The 17218-nt window shown below is 37.0% G+C and overlaps 1 protein-coding gene across 1 annotated transcript in view; it reads left to right on the top strand.

Annotated features, from left to right (window-relative positions):
- The first annotated feature begins 196 nt into the window (after positions 1 to 196).
- LOC117296654 (PR domain zinc finger protein 1-like) overlaps positions 197 to 17218 on the top strand; it is a 28484-nt gene continuing 11462 nt past the window's right edge. The window contains exon 1 of the mRNA XM_033779680.1: positions 197 to 545. Coding sequence (XP_033635571.1) covers positions 459 to 545 — 87 coding nt within the window. The 5' untranslated portion in view covers positions 197 to 458. The remainder of the gene's footprint in view (positions 546 to 17218) is intronic.

The following is a 17218-nucleotide window of genomic DNA, read 5'->3' as shown; positions in this document are numbered from 1 at the left end:
TGAGGTCAAGTACACGGCATCTAGACATGAGTCATACACTTTCCCTTTTCAGTCAGACTTTTCTGTTTGTTATCCACGCTCACCTCACCTTTCACCAAGTATAGCGGTAGCTTGTTACCTTTTGTTGTAACTGGTTAAACCGCAATATAAATTGCTCACAATACAAACGTTGTAAACACACTCTGGTTCTGTACTACTTTCCGGTTGGGATATGCCATACCCTTGCTCTCCGATTGTGGATTTCAGCTTGAGGACATTTTGCGGGTTTTGCATTATGATAATATTTCCTATGATGCATTTCCGTATGTGGTGGGTGGTCATTAAGAGTTGTGCGGCCGCGTTGAGAGCATCAATAGTCACAAACCCGGAAGAGTTTTACTACACTGCTACTATTTTTTGTTTTGAATGTTGTATTGCAACAAGTGGATATAGTGACTTTCCTGTATTATAAATTCACAATGAAAGGGCTAGAGACAAACTGGGTGTGCGGATTAAACATGGACAACATAAATCATTGGTCAAAGACAGGACACCGTCAAGATGAGGTAAACATATTTAATTTTTTTTAAAGGCACTTGACACTATTGGTATAGAGTAACTCAAAATAATTGAAAGCAAAACAACTTTGGAGAGCTGATGATAGCATAAAACATTGTGAGAAGCGGCTCCCTGTGTTTGAGTTGAGAAAGAGGTAGTTTGTCACTCAAATAATACAATACTTCAGGACTAATAGCTGAAAGGCCTTTTAAAAATGTATCTGAAAGCACACAAATCTGTGCAACAATGGTGTTTTTTTCTTTCATAATCCTCTTGCAACTTCGACGATCAATTGAGTGAAAATTTTCACAGGTTTGTTATTTATGTATATTGGGATAGTGAGAATACCGGTCTTCGACAATTACCAAACGTGTCCGGTGCCTTTGAACATCGTAACTTTACGTTTATGTGTTCAGTGAAGTTCAAGAACGTTTCATTATTCCAATGTAATGTGGGTTTGCATGGAGTGCGGCGAACAGGTAAAGTTGGGTCGGCTAGTTTCTAAGGACTAGATTTTTTTCATGTGTACGCTCTCGTCTTTTACAAATTAATATAAAAGTTGATCCTTTCAAGTGTATTCTCATGAAATAATAATTTTCTCTTGTTAAAATACAGTAAAACAGAGTTTCAATAGTGTGGTTACAAAAAAGTAACGAAGATTTTATTGTTCTTATTCTTATTCTTATTCTTTATTTGGCCAATAAACAATTACAAATACAAGCAGACAGTATGTCAAATAGATAATTATAAGTACATGTACAAAAGTAAATACAAAGCAAGAAAAACAATAAGGGCACAGGAAATTATAAAACAACCCTAATGTGTTAATTCTACCAGATCAAGTTATGCTTCTGATAGCGCAGAGTACTTTCTATGATTATTCAAGAAAAGTGATCCCTTGCCATACTTGTCATAGAAAAGCACTTTGCGCGACCAGAGTGACATCTAGGCCCATCTTCATAGAGCCTGTATAAGCACAAAAACTTGCTAAGCACAGGAAAATATTGCTCATCAAAAACAGGTTACCAGCCGGCATTCCATTAAGTTGACATTGTTGTGATTGGTGCCCAAGTCATTTTTGCTTATAGAAATAACATTTTGTTAAGCAGTGTTTTTTGCTAAACAGCTTTATGAAATTGGGCTTAAATGTTTCTGCAGACGACGTAAATATCTCTTATTATGACAGTCCACCTGACTAAGGCGCCCTCTTGCGGTGAAAAAAATACGGTAAATTGGGCATTAAATAATTATAGGCCCTTTTCGAAACCACGGCTTCGGCTTTGGGTTCGGCTTGAGGCTCCGTTCTCTCGTCTGAAGCACTGAGCGCGTAAACCTAAAACACGCGCATGTTGTCAAAACAACCGGAGGGGCCAAGCTAGCCTGAGCCGAATCCAAAGCCAAATCCAGTCGTTTCGAAAGGGCCATAAAGACAGGTACTCGCTTTTCGGAACCAGTGATTTCATTGGATTCATGTCATTGGATAAACGTTCAGTGACGTAAGATTTACAATTCTGTGTTTTAATTGGTCCAATGTGTGATATGGGTGCAGCTAACAAACATCATCTCGGGCCAATCAAAACACAGAAATGGAAAGTTTAATAATTTCGGTATTCTGCCATGCAGTGTCCACATGTGTGTAAATTTGGAGATGTGTGAGATGTACCTGTATACATGTACAATGTAAATGTACTTGCATGTAATGTTGTTATGTATAGGACTTGACTGCATATCTCCAAGAAAATAATGAAAGTAAAACATCATTGATGCACAAACATGTGAGCTTTCAGATACTCATACACACAATATTTTAGTGAGAAATTACCTCTTTCTAAAAAACTACGTTACTTCAGAGGGAGCCGTTTCTCACAAAGTTTTATATTATTGTCAACAGCTCTCCGTTGTTCGTTTTTATGCTAATTTTATTTTGAGTAAGTCACCAAACGTGTCCAGTGCCTTTAAAAGAAATGTTTAGACCTGTATGCTTCATTTTTTTAAATTGCAAGGGCACCAAGGCATTTTTGTCCTTGGATCATTCTACTGGATCATTTCATGGGCACCAAGGCAATGACCAGGGGCCAATTTCATAGAGCTGATTAAGCAAACAATTTGCTTAAGCACGAAAATAGCTCGCTTGTTTACACATGTTACTGGCCCAAATTTCATGCCACATACATTGCTTGTGACTGGTATTTAGCTGTTCTTTACTACTTAGCATAACAATTGAGTGGAGTCTTGACCGGTAATCTGATTTTACTAAGCAAGGAATTTTTTGCTTAGGCAAAGTTTTGTGCTTAAGCAGCTCTATGAAATTGGGCCCAGGGGGCACGGAGGCAATCGCTTTTGTTGCCTCCGTGAATTATCAGGCCCCTGCATTATAGGTTTCCGTAGCAATCTTAGTAATCGACCACCAATGATCACGACTGAATTTGCTCGTGGGGTTTTGTTAATATATACGTACTCACTCTCGTTTCGCTCTGTATTTGTGTTTGTAATCTCTGACGTCATTCGGGTATAACCCCGTTTCGACCCCCTATTACGTTGATCGTACAAAGACGGTGAACCCGGAGACCAACAAAGTACACATTAAATGATACGATACCTTAAAGGCAGTGGACACTATTGGTAATTGTCAAAGACTAGCCTTCACAGTTAGTGTATCTCAACATATGCATAAAATAACAAACCTGTGAAAACTTGAGCTCAATTGGTCGTCGAAGTTGCGAGATAATAATGAAAAAAAAAAACACGAAGTTGTGTGCATTTAGATGGTTGATTTAGAGACCTCAAATTCTAAATCTGAGATCTCGAAATCAAATTCGTGGAAAATTACTTCTTTATTTAAAAACTATGTCACTTCAGAGGGAGCCGTTTCTCACAATGTTTTATACCATCAACCTCTCCCCATTACTCGTCACCAATTAAAGTTTTATGATGATAATTATTTTGAGTAATTACCAATAGTGTCCACTGCCTTTAAAAAATAACCAATTTTCTCCCTAAAGTATGTTTCCCCAAATGCCCCCGCCCCAGGTATAGGCCTGTATCTAAACGCAAAGAGTGGGATTGCGGCGCACTTTTATCGCAAACACACACCAAAGCCGTGCAGAAACACCTTTATGGTTAAAATCAAAGTTCAACAGATAAGGCTGTGAAAGCACAATGAGAGTAAAGCAGCATTGAAAAACAAATGAAGGAACAACTCTGATTTGTTGTAAAATTGGTTGTGGAACTGTTGACAGGAATCACACCCAGCTTTATGATGTTTAAAGGCACCGAACACCTTTGGTTATTGTCAAAAAAACCAGTATTCTCACTCGGTAATTACTCAAAACAACTGTTAGCATAGAAACTTGCTTGACAAAAGAGCAACGGATAGTAAAACACACTGTGAGAAACGGCTCTTTCTGAAGTAACATAGTTTTTGAGAAAGAGGTAATTCCTCACCCAAATCATTAGAACAAGACTTCAGGCCTGAAGCCAATTTATTAGTCATCTGCAAGCACACAATTAATAATTTTTTATGCAACAAGGTTTTTCTTTCATTACTCTCTTGCAACGTCGATGACCAATTGAGTTAAACATTTTCACAGAGTTGTTATTTTATGCATATTATGTTGGGCTAACTCTACCTCAATGGATACAAGAGAGATCACTGGTTTTTGACAACATTACCAAAAGTGTCCAGAGCCTTTAACCACAGAGAAAAGACAAACCAAACTTCAAACGCAGTGCTTATGATGGTAAAAAAAAACTCAAGGCGCACTGATATGCTCTGACACAGGGCGATCACAATGAGCACACTCTGCTATTAACTATGTGACCATTATTTCTATAAAAAAGGGAAAAAAAGCAATATTTCTGCGGGCAGTTAATCAGTAAAATCGGTCGCGCTATCAAGTTCATTTGGGAAGTAAACACTCATTCTAAAACCGTTGTGTATTTTTGGTTTGGCCAGCAATTGTCCTTCGTGCATTACACCTTTAATCCCGAAGGACGCGGCGCAGAGGGCTCAAAGGTTCTCTCCACAGAACACACAATGAAGGCACAATGAAGGATTAAAATCACTGTCTCGTCAGGCAAACACACATTTCTATTTCAGGGATAGTTATTATTTTTTTTTTTACAACACATCATAAAAAATCAACAGGTGTGCCTTTTTCCAAATGAGAGGAACATGTTCAGACAAAAGCTTTTTCTATACGCAGGTATAGATTGACGTCATCGCAGTGACACTTAGAATAAGCTAGAAAGGAAGGGTAAAAGGGACAGGCGTTCCCCGGGGCGTTCCGTGCCGTCTCAAAAGAGGGTTGATGGGGGGGGGGGGGGTGGTCATCTACAAGACCTAATAATTAGTTCGAGGTTCCTTTTTTATTATTTTTGTATTTTGATGGTTTGGTGTGGTTCTTGCTTTTTATCTCGAAATAGTTATTTTTTAAGACGTGTCTGTTCGAGATTCCAGGCCCACGTCACCAAAAGTGACCTTACAATCTTTACCAGACTGCTGATGAAATGACCCTCCCACACACAACCCCTTACCCCCCCCTCCCCCACCCCCAAAAAAATATGTATAAAAAACCACCAACTCCAGTCCAGAATTTACCCGAGTCACCAGAGCCGTGACCCATTACTTGGCAAGACTGACCCTAAATCTGGATGTTTTGACTCGGATTCCATGTCATACAGACCTTATAGTGGATCGATGGGGTGGATTTTTACAACTTTTTAAAGACACTGGACACTATTGGTTCTTGTCAAAGACCAGTCTTCTCACTTGGTGTATCTCAACATATACATAAAATAACAAACCTGTGAAAATTTGAGCTCAATTGGCCGTCGAAGTTGTGAGATAATAATGCAAGAAAAACGGCCTTGTCACACAAAATTGTGTGCTTTCAGATGTTAATTTTGGTTTTTACCCATACACCGATGTGTGTTAGCACTGTATACTCAGTACTTTCCCGAGTCCTGTGAAAAAATATCACAGGCATGTTACTCGGGTGGGATTCGAACCCACGACCCTTGCAATTCTGCTTTCAGATGCTTGATTTTGAGACCTCAAACTGTTTAATCTGAGGTCTCGAAATTCAATTCGTGGAAAATTCGAAAACTACGTTTACTTGAGGGAGCTGTTTCTCACAATGTTTTATACAATCAACCTCTCCCCATTACTCGTTTCCAAGTAAGGTTTTATGCTAATAATTATTTTGAGTAATTACCAATACCACAGCCTTTAAAGACTATTCTTATCATCCCCTCGAGTTAGGACGACAGGACGAGTTAGGCCTACTCGTCCTAACTTAGGACAGCCCTATGATATTAATAACTCCCGGAATAATCCTCAATAGGACTATCTTTAATCAACCATTTGCCCCTTCGACACAGAATCCGGGTCAACTCTAACCAGGGCCCAATTTTATAAAGCTGCTAAGCACACCGATTTGCTTAGCATGAAATTTCTGCCTCGATAAAAACAGGATAACCAACCATATTCCCACATGATTTTCAGTATGAGCAAACAACAGCGGAATACCAGTTACAAGCACTATGCAACAAATGGAAATTTGTTGGTTATCCTGTTTTTATCAAAGAAGAATGTTCATGCTAAGCAAATTTTTGTGCTTAGCAGCTCTATGAAATTGGGCCCAGGTAGTGTTCAGAGTGCATTATGTCTCAGAGACCGCAGAATTAGAACTATGCACGGGAATCACTGAAAAGGTCTATGAACGAGTAGTACCATTACCTAAACTTAAATTCTAAAATAATAACAGAATGATATACAGTGCCGGAGAGGCAACATGATAAACCGACCACGAACATATTTGCCGAAACGCATGACTGGAACGAAAAGAATGGCCGGATTAAGGGATGGTTTCTGAATTAATCAAACATCTGTGTATTTTATTTATATATTATTTTTGGCTGCTTTCTTTATTCATCTTTATTGACGTTCCAGTTCTATACTATTCAATCGATTTGACATCATTATTTATAGAAGCGGTCGGCACAAGCCACACAGTCATAAAAAGTTTACCCTTCATTTATTTGAATTAGTGCTGCGGTTTGACTTTTATTTCATATGAATTAATTTGTTTGCGCTTTGTATTTTTGCTGATGTGTAATTCGCTCGTTAATAATAATTGTTTTATGCGTCTTCCTTAAATGAAATAATTAAAAATTGCCTGAAAGTCTGGAAGCTATAACTGAGTGCATCTGGACTTTTTGCCAGCCGGTACCCAGTGACCTTTTGAAAACTAAAAATGTTTTTAAATTTCACTGAAGTTGGTGACATGTTGACCGTTGTGTCAGTGTAGTCCATATGCAAAGACATTATTTTAACATAATTTGATAAGTATTTGCTTACTGTTTCAATGGCAAACTTGTTTTCAGGGCAGAGACAATATTTGCTAAGATAATTCAGTTTGTGCGAAGATGGTCATGAGGATAAACGTACTCTCAAATATTTATCATAATTGTAAATCTGTTTATAATATTCCTTTATACTTTAGTAAACCAGTTATAGGCGTATAACTCGCAATTCCCAAACCCGATTTTTGAAAAAGTGAACATCAGAGATGTGGGTTTTTCGTTATTTTCTTGTGACTTGAGCCTAAACTATCACAGCCATTTCATGTAAGATGTGTAGCCTACATGTATATTGACCTTTGACAATGTTGACCACGCACTTAAAGTACGAGCCGCCCCTACCAACCACACCCCTTTAGTTTCTCGCTCCAAACTCAAAGTTTTATCTCGTATTAATCGTTTACAGTCTTACACAAATATTTCTGTAATTAGGAGGTTAATTAAGCAAGCCCACCTTTGTGTGCTTTGTTTCATTCCCCACTCCCCAACGAATCAACAAAAGATACCACCAAGGAAATTAAACGAATCTGCGATTATAAATTCCATCGTTTGGTTTAAACCGCGGGCGGGATTCCAAAGCATAACAAATCGCGGTTATGAACATTGCGTGACATAAAAGCACCCTGCTTATACAAAGAAAAAAACACGTCGAGGTTTTAACATTGATAAGAAAAGAAATCTCTCCAATACTTAATCAAGATTACCCCACAACAAAACAAACACAATCCTTAAGTCTTATCAACTGAAATCACCCCACTGCAAACGTCCCGTAATTTCCCTAAATAAAAAAAACCGCCGCAATTGAAAACATCAAACCTTGTCAATGATTTCCCAATTCACACAGTAAACTTTCGAAAGTTTACGACCTATAGTTCCATCGACAAACTGGCTGTAAAACCTGTCCCTCACAAAGCCCGCCAACTAGGCAAACAGAAGACTGGTCATATAAAAAGCACCCTGTGGTAGGAACACAGAAACTCTTTTGGAAAGGTGAACGTCGACCAATTGTTTTCTAAAAGCGAAGTTGATGTTTAACTTTCGGTAAACACCTGAGGGATCCTGGGGCGGTTTACATAGATAAGGTCGTGGGTTTATAGTTCCCCAATAGATTTCACTGGTGGTGTGACGGTTTTATTTTAGTAGTCGCATTATTTTTGCTGATACCGCCCAGTTGCAGTTTGCGCACTTCAGCCATCGCGTCATCATCGCCAGGTCGTACCTGAATTCTTATACAACGGTTGAACTGATATAGAACCAAATCTTCCTCTACAAGAAAAGGTAAGATTTTCATATGCCAAATTGTAACTTTTATTCGATGACATTTTGTAGATTTTTTGTTAAATAAAATATAATTCTTCGTTTTTTTTTTTTTGTAAGTCTTTTTTTTACTCAAATTGCTATAGTATTAATAATCAGTTGAACAAGATATAAGATGCGGTCGTTTTTCTGGATTATTTTTTAAAAAAAGTGAGCATTCTCCCTCAATTTGAGCTAGCAGCAGCCATTGCTGTTTATTTAAAGGTGCAGCACAAACAAAAGTAAAATGTTATTAAAATGAGTTTTTTTAAAAAGTGAGCATTCTCCCTCAATTTGAGCTAGCAGCAGCCATTGCTGTTTATTTAAAGGTGCAGCACAAACAAAAGTAAAATGTTATTAAAATGAGTATAAAACTGTTGCATAATAATTGAATGATTAATTGATTAATTGAGCATACCAATAAACTGGGAATGTTTGTGGTTGCACGACATCAAATATCTTTGGATTTTGTTCAATGTCAGTGAAAAATACTAATAACTTGAAGCTAAAAGGTAAAGTTTTCCTGCATGCTGCGAACCTTCTCGAACCACGCCCCTTCAATTAACAACTTAAAGCAGTCTTACAACATCGGATAACAGTATTGTCCAAAGGCCCGTGAATAACATAACAAACCTGTGAACATTTAGGCTTAATCGGTCATCGGAGTCGGGAGAAAATAACGGGAAAACCCACCCTTGTTTCCGCACGTTTCGCCGTGTCGTGACATGTGTTTAAAATTAATCCGTTATTCTCGATATCGAGAAATGATAATTGTTTTAATGTTTTCTCAAAAAGGCATTTCATAAAAAAATTGTTCAAGGGAAGTCTTTCACCATTACCTTCTGTAAACTCTGTAGGTAATTTGTAAATCTGTGAACTTTTAAAATTTTGTTCTGTTCAGAAAGTGTCCAATGGTTTGAATTGCCGTTGGTGCATGTACAAACAAACTCCGATTTTGTTGCTGCAATGTTTTCATTAATGACGAACTTCAGATTCTTAAAGACACTGCACACTATTGGTAATTGTCAAGGACCAGTCTTCTCACTTGGTGTATCTCAACATATGCACAAACAAACAAACCTGTGAAAATTGGAACTCAATTGGTCATCAAAGTTGCGAGATCATAATGGAAGAAAAAAACACCCTTGTCACACGAAGTTGTGTGATTTCGAGACCTTACGCGTGAATTATTTTACTGAGAAAATACTTCTTTCTCAAAAACTACGTTACTTCAGAGAGCCATTTCTCACAATGTTTTATACTATCAACAGCCCTCCACTTGAATTATACCAATTAATTTGATATGATAACAATTATTTTGAGTAATTACCAATAGTGCTGGACAGTGCTGCCCTTATAGTGGAAATATTTGGAGGAATTGTACATTTTGATTATATTTGGCACACATGCAATCATTCAGACTATGAGGGAAACTTTTTTGTCTGTAGTAGTAGGGCTTTTTCAGTGGAACAACAAGGGATATCTTAAACTTTCAAAATGGCTGTCCTTAATTGTAACAAATTCATGTATTTCTCATAACGCACGCTTACTGCAATGTTGACAATTCAATGATACAAAATGGTACTGCAAATTGCCATGACATTAACACTGGCAATTCAGTGACATCAACTTAAGGGTATTTTCTTATGTAAAGGTAATATGAGTTGCTCATAACCTATTTACAAAACTCAAAGTCATTGAACCACACACCATAATACAAATGATCAACTTGAGGGTAATTTCTTGTCAGGTAAGAATAATTGCTTCAACCTCACAACTCAAAGTCATTGTTGGCCTACCAAGTTAAACAATAATGCATGTCATGTATTGGAATTTCTTCAGAAAAAGCTACTTCTTCCTGATTTTGCCACACAACACTTTCTGTCCGGAAATACCCTCTAATTCCCCCCCTCTCACAATGAGTGTTGTAATCTATAACAAAATAGAATAGGTGATGCATGATAGTCACTACCATTGTAAAAAACTACTTTTTTTATCCGGTGATGAATTTGCAAACTTTGTCCTTGGGGACGTGATTGCGCAATGAGATGATGCTGTTTTTGGCACCAAATACTCTTGCGAAGACTAAACTTTGAGCCGGTAAAATTAAATATTCAAACAATGTGCTCATGTGAAGAACCAAAAAAGGTGTATAGGCCGATAGTGTTGTCTTCAATCGCTAAACGCTTTAAAGGTACATTGAGAACAAAATAAAAGAAAGTTAGAACGAGCCATAAGTGTCAGGCCTACTTATATATTGGGTTATAATTATGACTTTGTCACGTGGGTCATTAATTTGTGAGATATGTAATTCATACTACGTCATACTTAATAAATTAAAACAAATGACGTTAAACTATTTTTTTTTCCAGTTACACCATCGGTCCTTTTGGTTGTTAAGTTGTTTGCAACAGCTAATTCTATTTTCTCATTTATGAAATTTAAGTCATTATTATATGATTTTGATAATGTCTATCTCTCTCAATAATCCCCTTTAATGGATTCCGTATAAACGTGAGTGTAAACTTAAGTTTTTTATAATCTCGCTGAACTTTGGCGCGATTTCACTATTTTCTCGTCTCAAAGGTCGAAAACTCTGATTGCACTTGCAGTGAGTTGTATGCACAGTAAATGATTGCACAAGACGGCCTCCACATAGGCAGCAATATTGTGCCAAAAATAAAAGTCACTTACGGGGACAAAACGTTCATCGGCTTTACAAATTGGCTGTGCATACGGATCATAGTATTACAGCCCAATGTACAAACAGGGCTCGCTTTCACGATTGTTAGTTTAGCGTGGAGACCCCAACAAGCCATGGGGACGATCGGGTGAAAATGACGGCGTGTCTTCAAAGACATGCCCGCTGAGATTGACCCACGACGCTTCTGGGTTTTTTCTTCTTCAAAAGTAAATGGAGCGCGATTGAACTCTGGTTGAACTTGTCTTTATTTTACTTCCTGAAAGTATTTGTTTGCATATTTGTTGTAAAGAACAAAAATACTTACAGTGGGTGGTGGTTAATACCGCAAATACAAAAATATTACAAAACAAATTTAGATTGGCCTATTCACCGGCAAACAAAACTTAGTGTTTGAAAGAAAGAAAGAAGAAGACAAAATAACTTTAACTGAAATCTGAAAGCCCAATCCAAAGGTTATTGAAAAGCAAAGATATGGATAAGGCAAAAAACAAACAAAACATGTTTAGCGTCCTGTCATTTAAAAAAAAGAAAGGATGATTTTTTTTTCAAAATGGCCGGCCGATACCTTTTTTTTAAAGACAATCGGCTGGGCTATTTATCAAAACTGATTTATTTCGTCTGAAATTGAAATTTTTTCAATTAGCCTACCCGACAGAGAAACACAATTACCCTTTTCCCCGACGGTATTTGCAGTTCGTTTACATGTAATGCACTAAACATCATGATGAATTTTATTGCCATCCACTAAAAAGAAAGGAAAATAGACATAAACAAACATACTGCCGTTTATACGGGCACATTGCCTGCGGTTTCGGCGCTTCGGGCTTCAAAAGCGTCTGTAAAATATGGTTGGAAAGATGTTTTCAAAATATAATTTTTAATATTTTTTTTATAAATTTACGGTTTTCCTTTATTTACGGTAGTTAATTTTGTGCTCGAGTCAAAAATTTGGTTCTACAAAACTACATATCGTGTTTAAATTCACGAAGTAAAAGGATAACCCGACACTCTGAAGAGTGATTTAATTTTCCACTAAAAAATATCCCTCGAAATATTGCGTGAATCAAATTATATTCCATTTCCAAAATCATCTTTTGAACCATCTATTTCTAAACAAATGCTTCTTACTGGACACTATTAATGGTAATTAAGCAAAATGATTATTAGCAATTTACAATTATTTGATACAAGCAAAGGAGAGCTGTTTAAAGTACACAACATTGTTTTTTCATCTATTCTCTTGATAATTCGATGACCAACTGAATCAAAATTTCACAGATTTGTTATTTTGGGATACACCAAGTGAGAATACTGGTCTTTGATAATTACCAAAGGTGGTCAATTTCACAAAGAGTTATGGCTAGAAGATATTAAAAACTTAAGGCTAGTCCTAAGTTAGGACGAGTCCTTTTCCATCCCAAGTTGAAAATTTTTAAGGGTTCACGAAGTTCACGCTTCACCAGTTGAGCTTTTATAACAACACATTTATGAAAGCGACTTTCCAACACTCTTGCTTTTTTATTGTCTACCTATTCAACCATGGCAAACAGGTGCCCGAAATGTTATTGTTTGCTTCTCCCGAAAAACCGAACAATCGATGGCAGTGCTGACGGCCTACTTCTAAAAGGTGTCAACTGTAAAAGGTTCTTAACAAGGGCTAACCATTACAATACAAACATACCAATTAATTGTCTTTTATGATTAACGATACTTCGATACAATTGTGTACCCTTTAAGGTTTTGCGGCAATTCAGATGTGGTGGGGTTTGGGGTTGGGGGCGCTGTAATCTGGTTTATAAGCGGCATCTCTTTTGATGACGTCTTTGTTTCTTTACTTTTGTTTTTGGTGGAGTTCTAATAAGTGATGACTCACTGGATTAGACATGCACTTAAACCTTTAATGAATTAGCAAAAGGGCGCTGTTGACATAAAGCTGTCGTTAACTTTGTTTAATTAATAGTAAAATCTGTTTGGCCATGTTTGAAACCACCAGGGTCCAATTTAATAGAGCTGCTTAAGCAGAAAAAGTAGCTAAGCGAAACAAAATGTTTCTTACAAGATCAAGGTTACCAGCCAAACTACCATGTCACATGCAAAATGTGTGGCTGGTATCCTGCTCATTTCTGCGTAGCAGAAAATTGTTAAGCAAAATTTTCTGCTTAACCAGCTCTATGAAGATGGGCCCAGGGCCAAATTCTGATAAGCACCGAAAAATCCTGCTTAGCAATAGTGGGTTGGGTCTAAACCACCATTTAGTTGTTCTTTCAATCATGACAGGTTTCTTGTTAGTATAATTACACTTTTGACAAGTCCTTCAATTTGTTGTGACCCAAAATGTCCGTGGTGTCCGTCTCTGAAAGCTGCGGCCAGAGATGCGGTTGGTAACCCGCCGTTGCTATTTTTCTTATAGACACCATAATATTCGACTGAGACTTCCACATGTAACTTTGATTGTATCTTTTCTTGGTAATTTGCTCAATAAAGCAGCATTAAGTTGACTAAAAACCAAGCTATGACCCAACAAAACGGTTCCTATGGCCCATTAAACAAAATAAACATGCTTAGCTTCCTGCCTTTTTGAAAAAAGGAAGGAGAAGGGCCTTTTTTTCTTTCCTTTTTTTTTCAAAATGGCCGCCGACACATTTTAAAACACAATCGGCTTTTATTTGTTCGTCTGATTTCCTTAAAATGTATGCTATTCTTCGTAAAACAAAAATAGAAGAAAAAAACCCCAAAAGGAGGCGGCCTCTTATTAGGAAGCGGACAGGAGCGCTAAACATGTTTTTATTTTACCTAATGCGTAAACCTTCAATATTGTGCAGTCCATACAGTTCAGTGGTCCTGATGATTATATAATTTGTTTTAACAAAATGAGGTCCGACCAGCTCCTCGATGTCAAAGCAAATTTTTATTCAAAAATGCAATATAGTTGTATCAACAGTTCAATTCAATTTTAATCCCACTGATATTAAAGAGTTCAAACCAACAGCAGCGACCTTGGTGCAAATTTGATAGCTTTTGAAGGATTAACTATTTAACGTCTGTTGTTATAATTTCTTAATGCTTAAAACATAAACAAAATGCAGACCCGCCGCGTTTCATTGTTTGAAACAAAAGACGACTTATATTTAATGAATTTGTACTGGATCAGGAAGCAGACGTATGCACGTGTGTCGGCAAAAGAATAAAGCGCACCACGTAGACTTTTGGAATAATTTATCCATGAAACTAAAATATTATGACAGTAAAATCGTCTTCACCCGTGAATCAACCAGTCAAAATATATAAATAAATAATTCAGTTACCTTGTGCTCAGAGGGAGAAATTCATGAAACTATACTCTGCATATGAATCGTTTATATGGACGGTACAACCAGCGCCCCATTAATTTTCTAATTTAAAGGGCAACTTGTGTTTCCATTGAACGAGATGACCTTTAAAGGGACTGGACACTATGTAAATACTCAAAATAATTGTTAGCAAAAAAAACTTACTTGGTAACGAGCAATGGAGAGCGGTTGATAGTATAAAACATTGTGAGAAACGGCTCTGAAGTAACGTATAGTTTTCGAGAAAGAAGTAACTTTCCACTAAAATAATATTTGAACTTGATTTCGAGACCTCGGAGTTAGATTTTGATGTCTCGAAATCAAGCATCAATAAGCACACAACTTTGTGTGCCACTGTGTTTTTTTTCTTCCATTATTATCTCGCAACGTCGACGGCCAATTGAGTTCAAATTTCCACAGGTTTGTTATTTTGTGCAGATGCTGAGATACACTAAGTGGGAACACTGGTTTTTGACACAACAAAAATTTACTCTGAAAAAGGCTTCAGGAATGAAGCCTTTCTCGCATTTGAAAGCACAAAACTCTACAAAGAGAGCGTTTTTTCTGTCCTTATTTTCTTGCAACTTCGATGACAAGTTTAGCCCAAATTTTCACAAGTTTGTTATAGTATGCATATGATGTTTAGATTCACCAAGGGATGATGTTGGTCTTTGACAATTACCAAACGGGCCCAGCAGCCGATTTCACGAAACGCTCGGATTAATCCTAACTCGAGTTAGGACGAGTAACTGGTCCTAAAAAATAACTTAGGATGGGTTCAATGCGTCCTATGTATTTAATCCGAATTAAATCCGAAGTTAGGAAGAGTTTTGTGAAATCGACGGCTGAAGGGAGGGTAAAATGACTTTTACATTACTTTTGGTAATGACCATAATATTAGCCAAACATTTTTTGCAAGACACATCTCTGGCTGTATGCCGAACTCCATTATTGTATCATTTAAAGCAGAATTCCCACATTATTTTCCCTATGTGTCCCCATTGTAATCTATAGTAAAAGTGGCCCAGTAACAATGTGACTCCCAAAGGTGCTTGTATAATTTATTTCCAATTGGTCAATGATTATTTAAGATTAGTTCCGTATACGTACAAAATAATGAAAAAGCGAAATTGCTCGATTTTGCTCTGATGTCAAACATTGACTATTACCTGCAATTACTACACGAATACATCAAACAGTCGTCAATACATATGAGATCATAAAAATCATGTCTTTTTTGTTAACGAAATCTGGGAAAGTTTTGTGCATCGAAGCGTGACAGCACGAGTCATGCATTTGTGTGGCACTGTGAGTTCATTGTTGTGTTCTGCAATTCGTGTGCTGGCCGCGAGAAGGAAATAACCATCACTAAATGTCGTGAGATGTGTTCAAAACTCGAAACCTTTTTGTTATTGACAGGGCAGTTCGTTTCACACAACAGCTCATGTCGTATGTAAAGGACGAATTTAGGCCAAGTAAAGCTATCTGAAACAGGAATTAGTTTAAATGTGATGGGGAAAGCGGTTTTGCACGGGACTTATTGTCAAGTCGTCGGAGAGTTGTCACGGGATCAGGTATGTTAAACACTTAATTATTTAAAATTAACTTGCGCATGCATGGCGTTTGTTGTTTTAAAACTAGTTGATTGTAGTAAGACTACTTATTTACACCACATTGGAAATTACACTGGGCATACGTAATGGTTTTATAAGGAGAACGTCACAACGGTAGTTCTTGTGTATATCGTTCGTGTAATTGCTTTTTCCTTATATATTTTGTTTACTGCAATGTTTTGTTTCGAGTGTTTAATGTGTAGTATATATAATGTGAACTTTTTATGAGCTAGGTCTGGGAGGGCACATCTTTTCTGATGACAGTTGAACGGCCTGTGCTCTTTGTTTTATTGTTTTGTCCAAAGAATTAAAATAAAATAAAATAAACGGGGAAAGAACATTATCTTGGGAACTATCAGTTTCGTGGAATGTGTTTGAAAGATTGGATAGATGGCGAGGCCGTTTACACGTTGCCAGACCATTTCCACTGTGAAGTATTAGTACGAAGTGGCCTGGGGTGGATTTCACCAAGAGTGAAGACTGTAGTCTTATCTCTAGTTATGACGAGTTACTCGTCCAAACTTAGGACAAGCCATAAGGTTTTAATATCTCATATGGAGTAGTCCTAATTTATAGTCCCAGGTTCTTTGTGAAATCGACCACTGAGGTGGATTTTACAAAGAGTTAAGACTAGTCTGCTCAAGAGAGGACGAGTTACTCGTAGGGTTAGCCTTAAAGACACTGGACACTATTGGTAATTGTCAAAGACCAGTCTTCTCATTCGAGGTATCTCAACATAAATTATGAAAAAAAGGAAAACAAATGTAAATTTGAGCTCAATTGGTCGTCGAAGTTGCGAGATAATAATGAAAAGACACCCTTGTCACACGAAGTTGTGTGCTTTTATATGCTTGATTTTAGATGCTTGATTTAAAGATCGCAAAATCTAAATCAAATTCGTTGAAAATAACTTCTTTCTCAAAAACTACATTACTTCAGAGGGAGCTGTTTTTCATAATGTTTTATATTATCAACAGCTCTCTTACTTGTAACCAAGTAAGGTTCTTTCTGCTAACAATTATTTTGAGTATTTACCAATAGTGTCCACTGCCTTTAAGTTTTTAATATCTCTTAGGACTTATAGTAAAGTTATATATAATAATTAGGACTCTTACTAACTTTTTGTGAAATCGACCCCGGGGTACGGCGTGACCAAGTGGTCACCTCGTATACCGACAGCGATTCACTTTGTACCTTTCGGTGAGCTATTTTATTGTGTGTCGAATAAACAATATGTTTTTTCCTAAGGAAACAAAAGTTGTTTTAACTAATACGTATGTTTTACTAACAAAATCTGATTATCAAAAGGTTCGTATTTTGTGTTTTTGAGATTGTGTAATTAATGCAACAACAAAAAACACGTTTTTCTATAACAT

The sequence above is a fragment of the Asterias rubens genome, chromosome 11 (genome assembly GCF_902459465.1).
Source record: "Asterias rubens chromosome 11, eAstRub1.3, whole genome shotgun sequence".
In the NCBI taxonomy this organism is placed as follows: Eukaryota; Metazoa; Echinodermata; class Asteroidea; order Forcipulatida; family Asteriidae; genus Asterias; species Asterias rubens.
The sequence above is the reverse complement of the archived record's forward strand: the minus strand, read 5'-3'. Positions and strand labels throughout refer to the sequence as shown.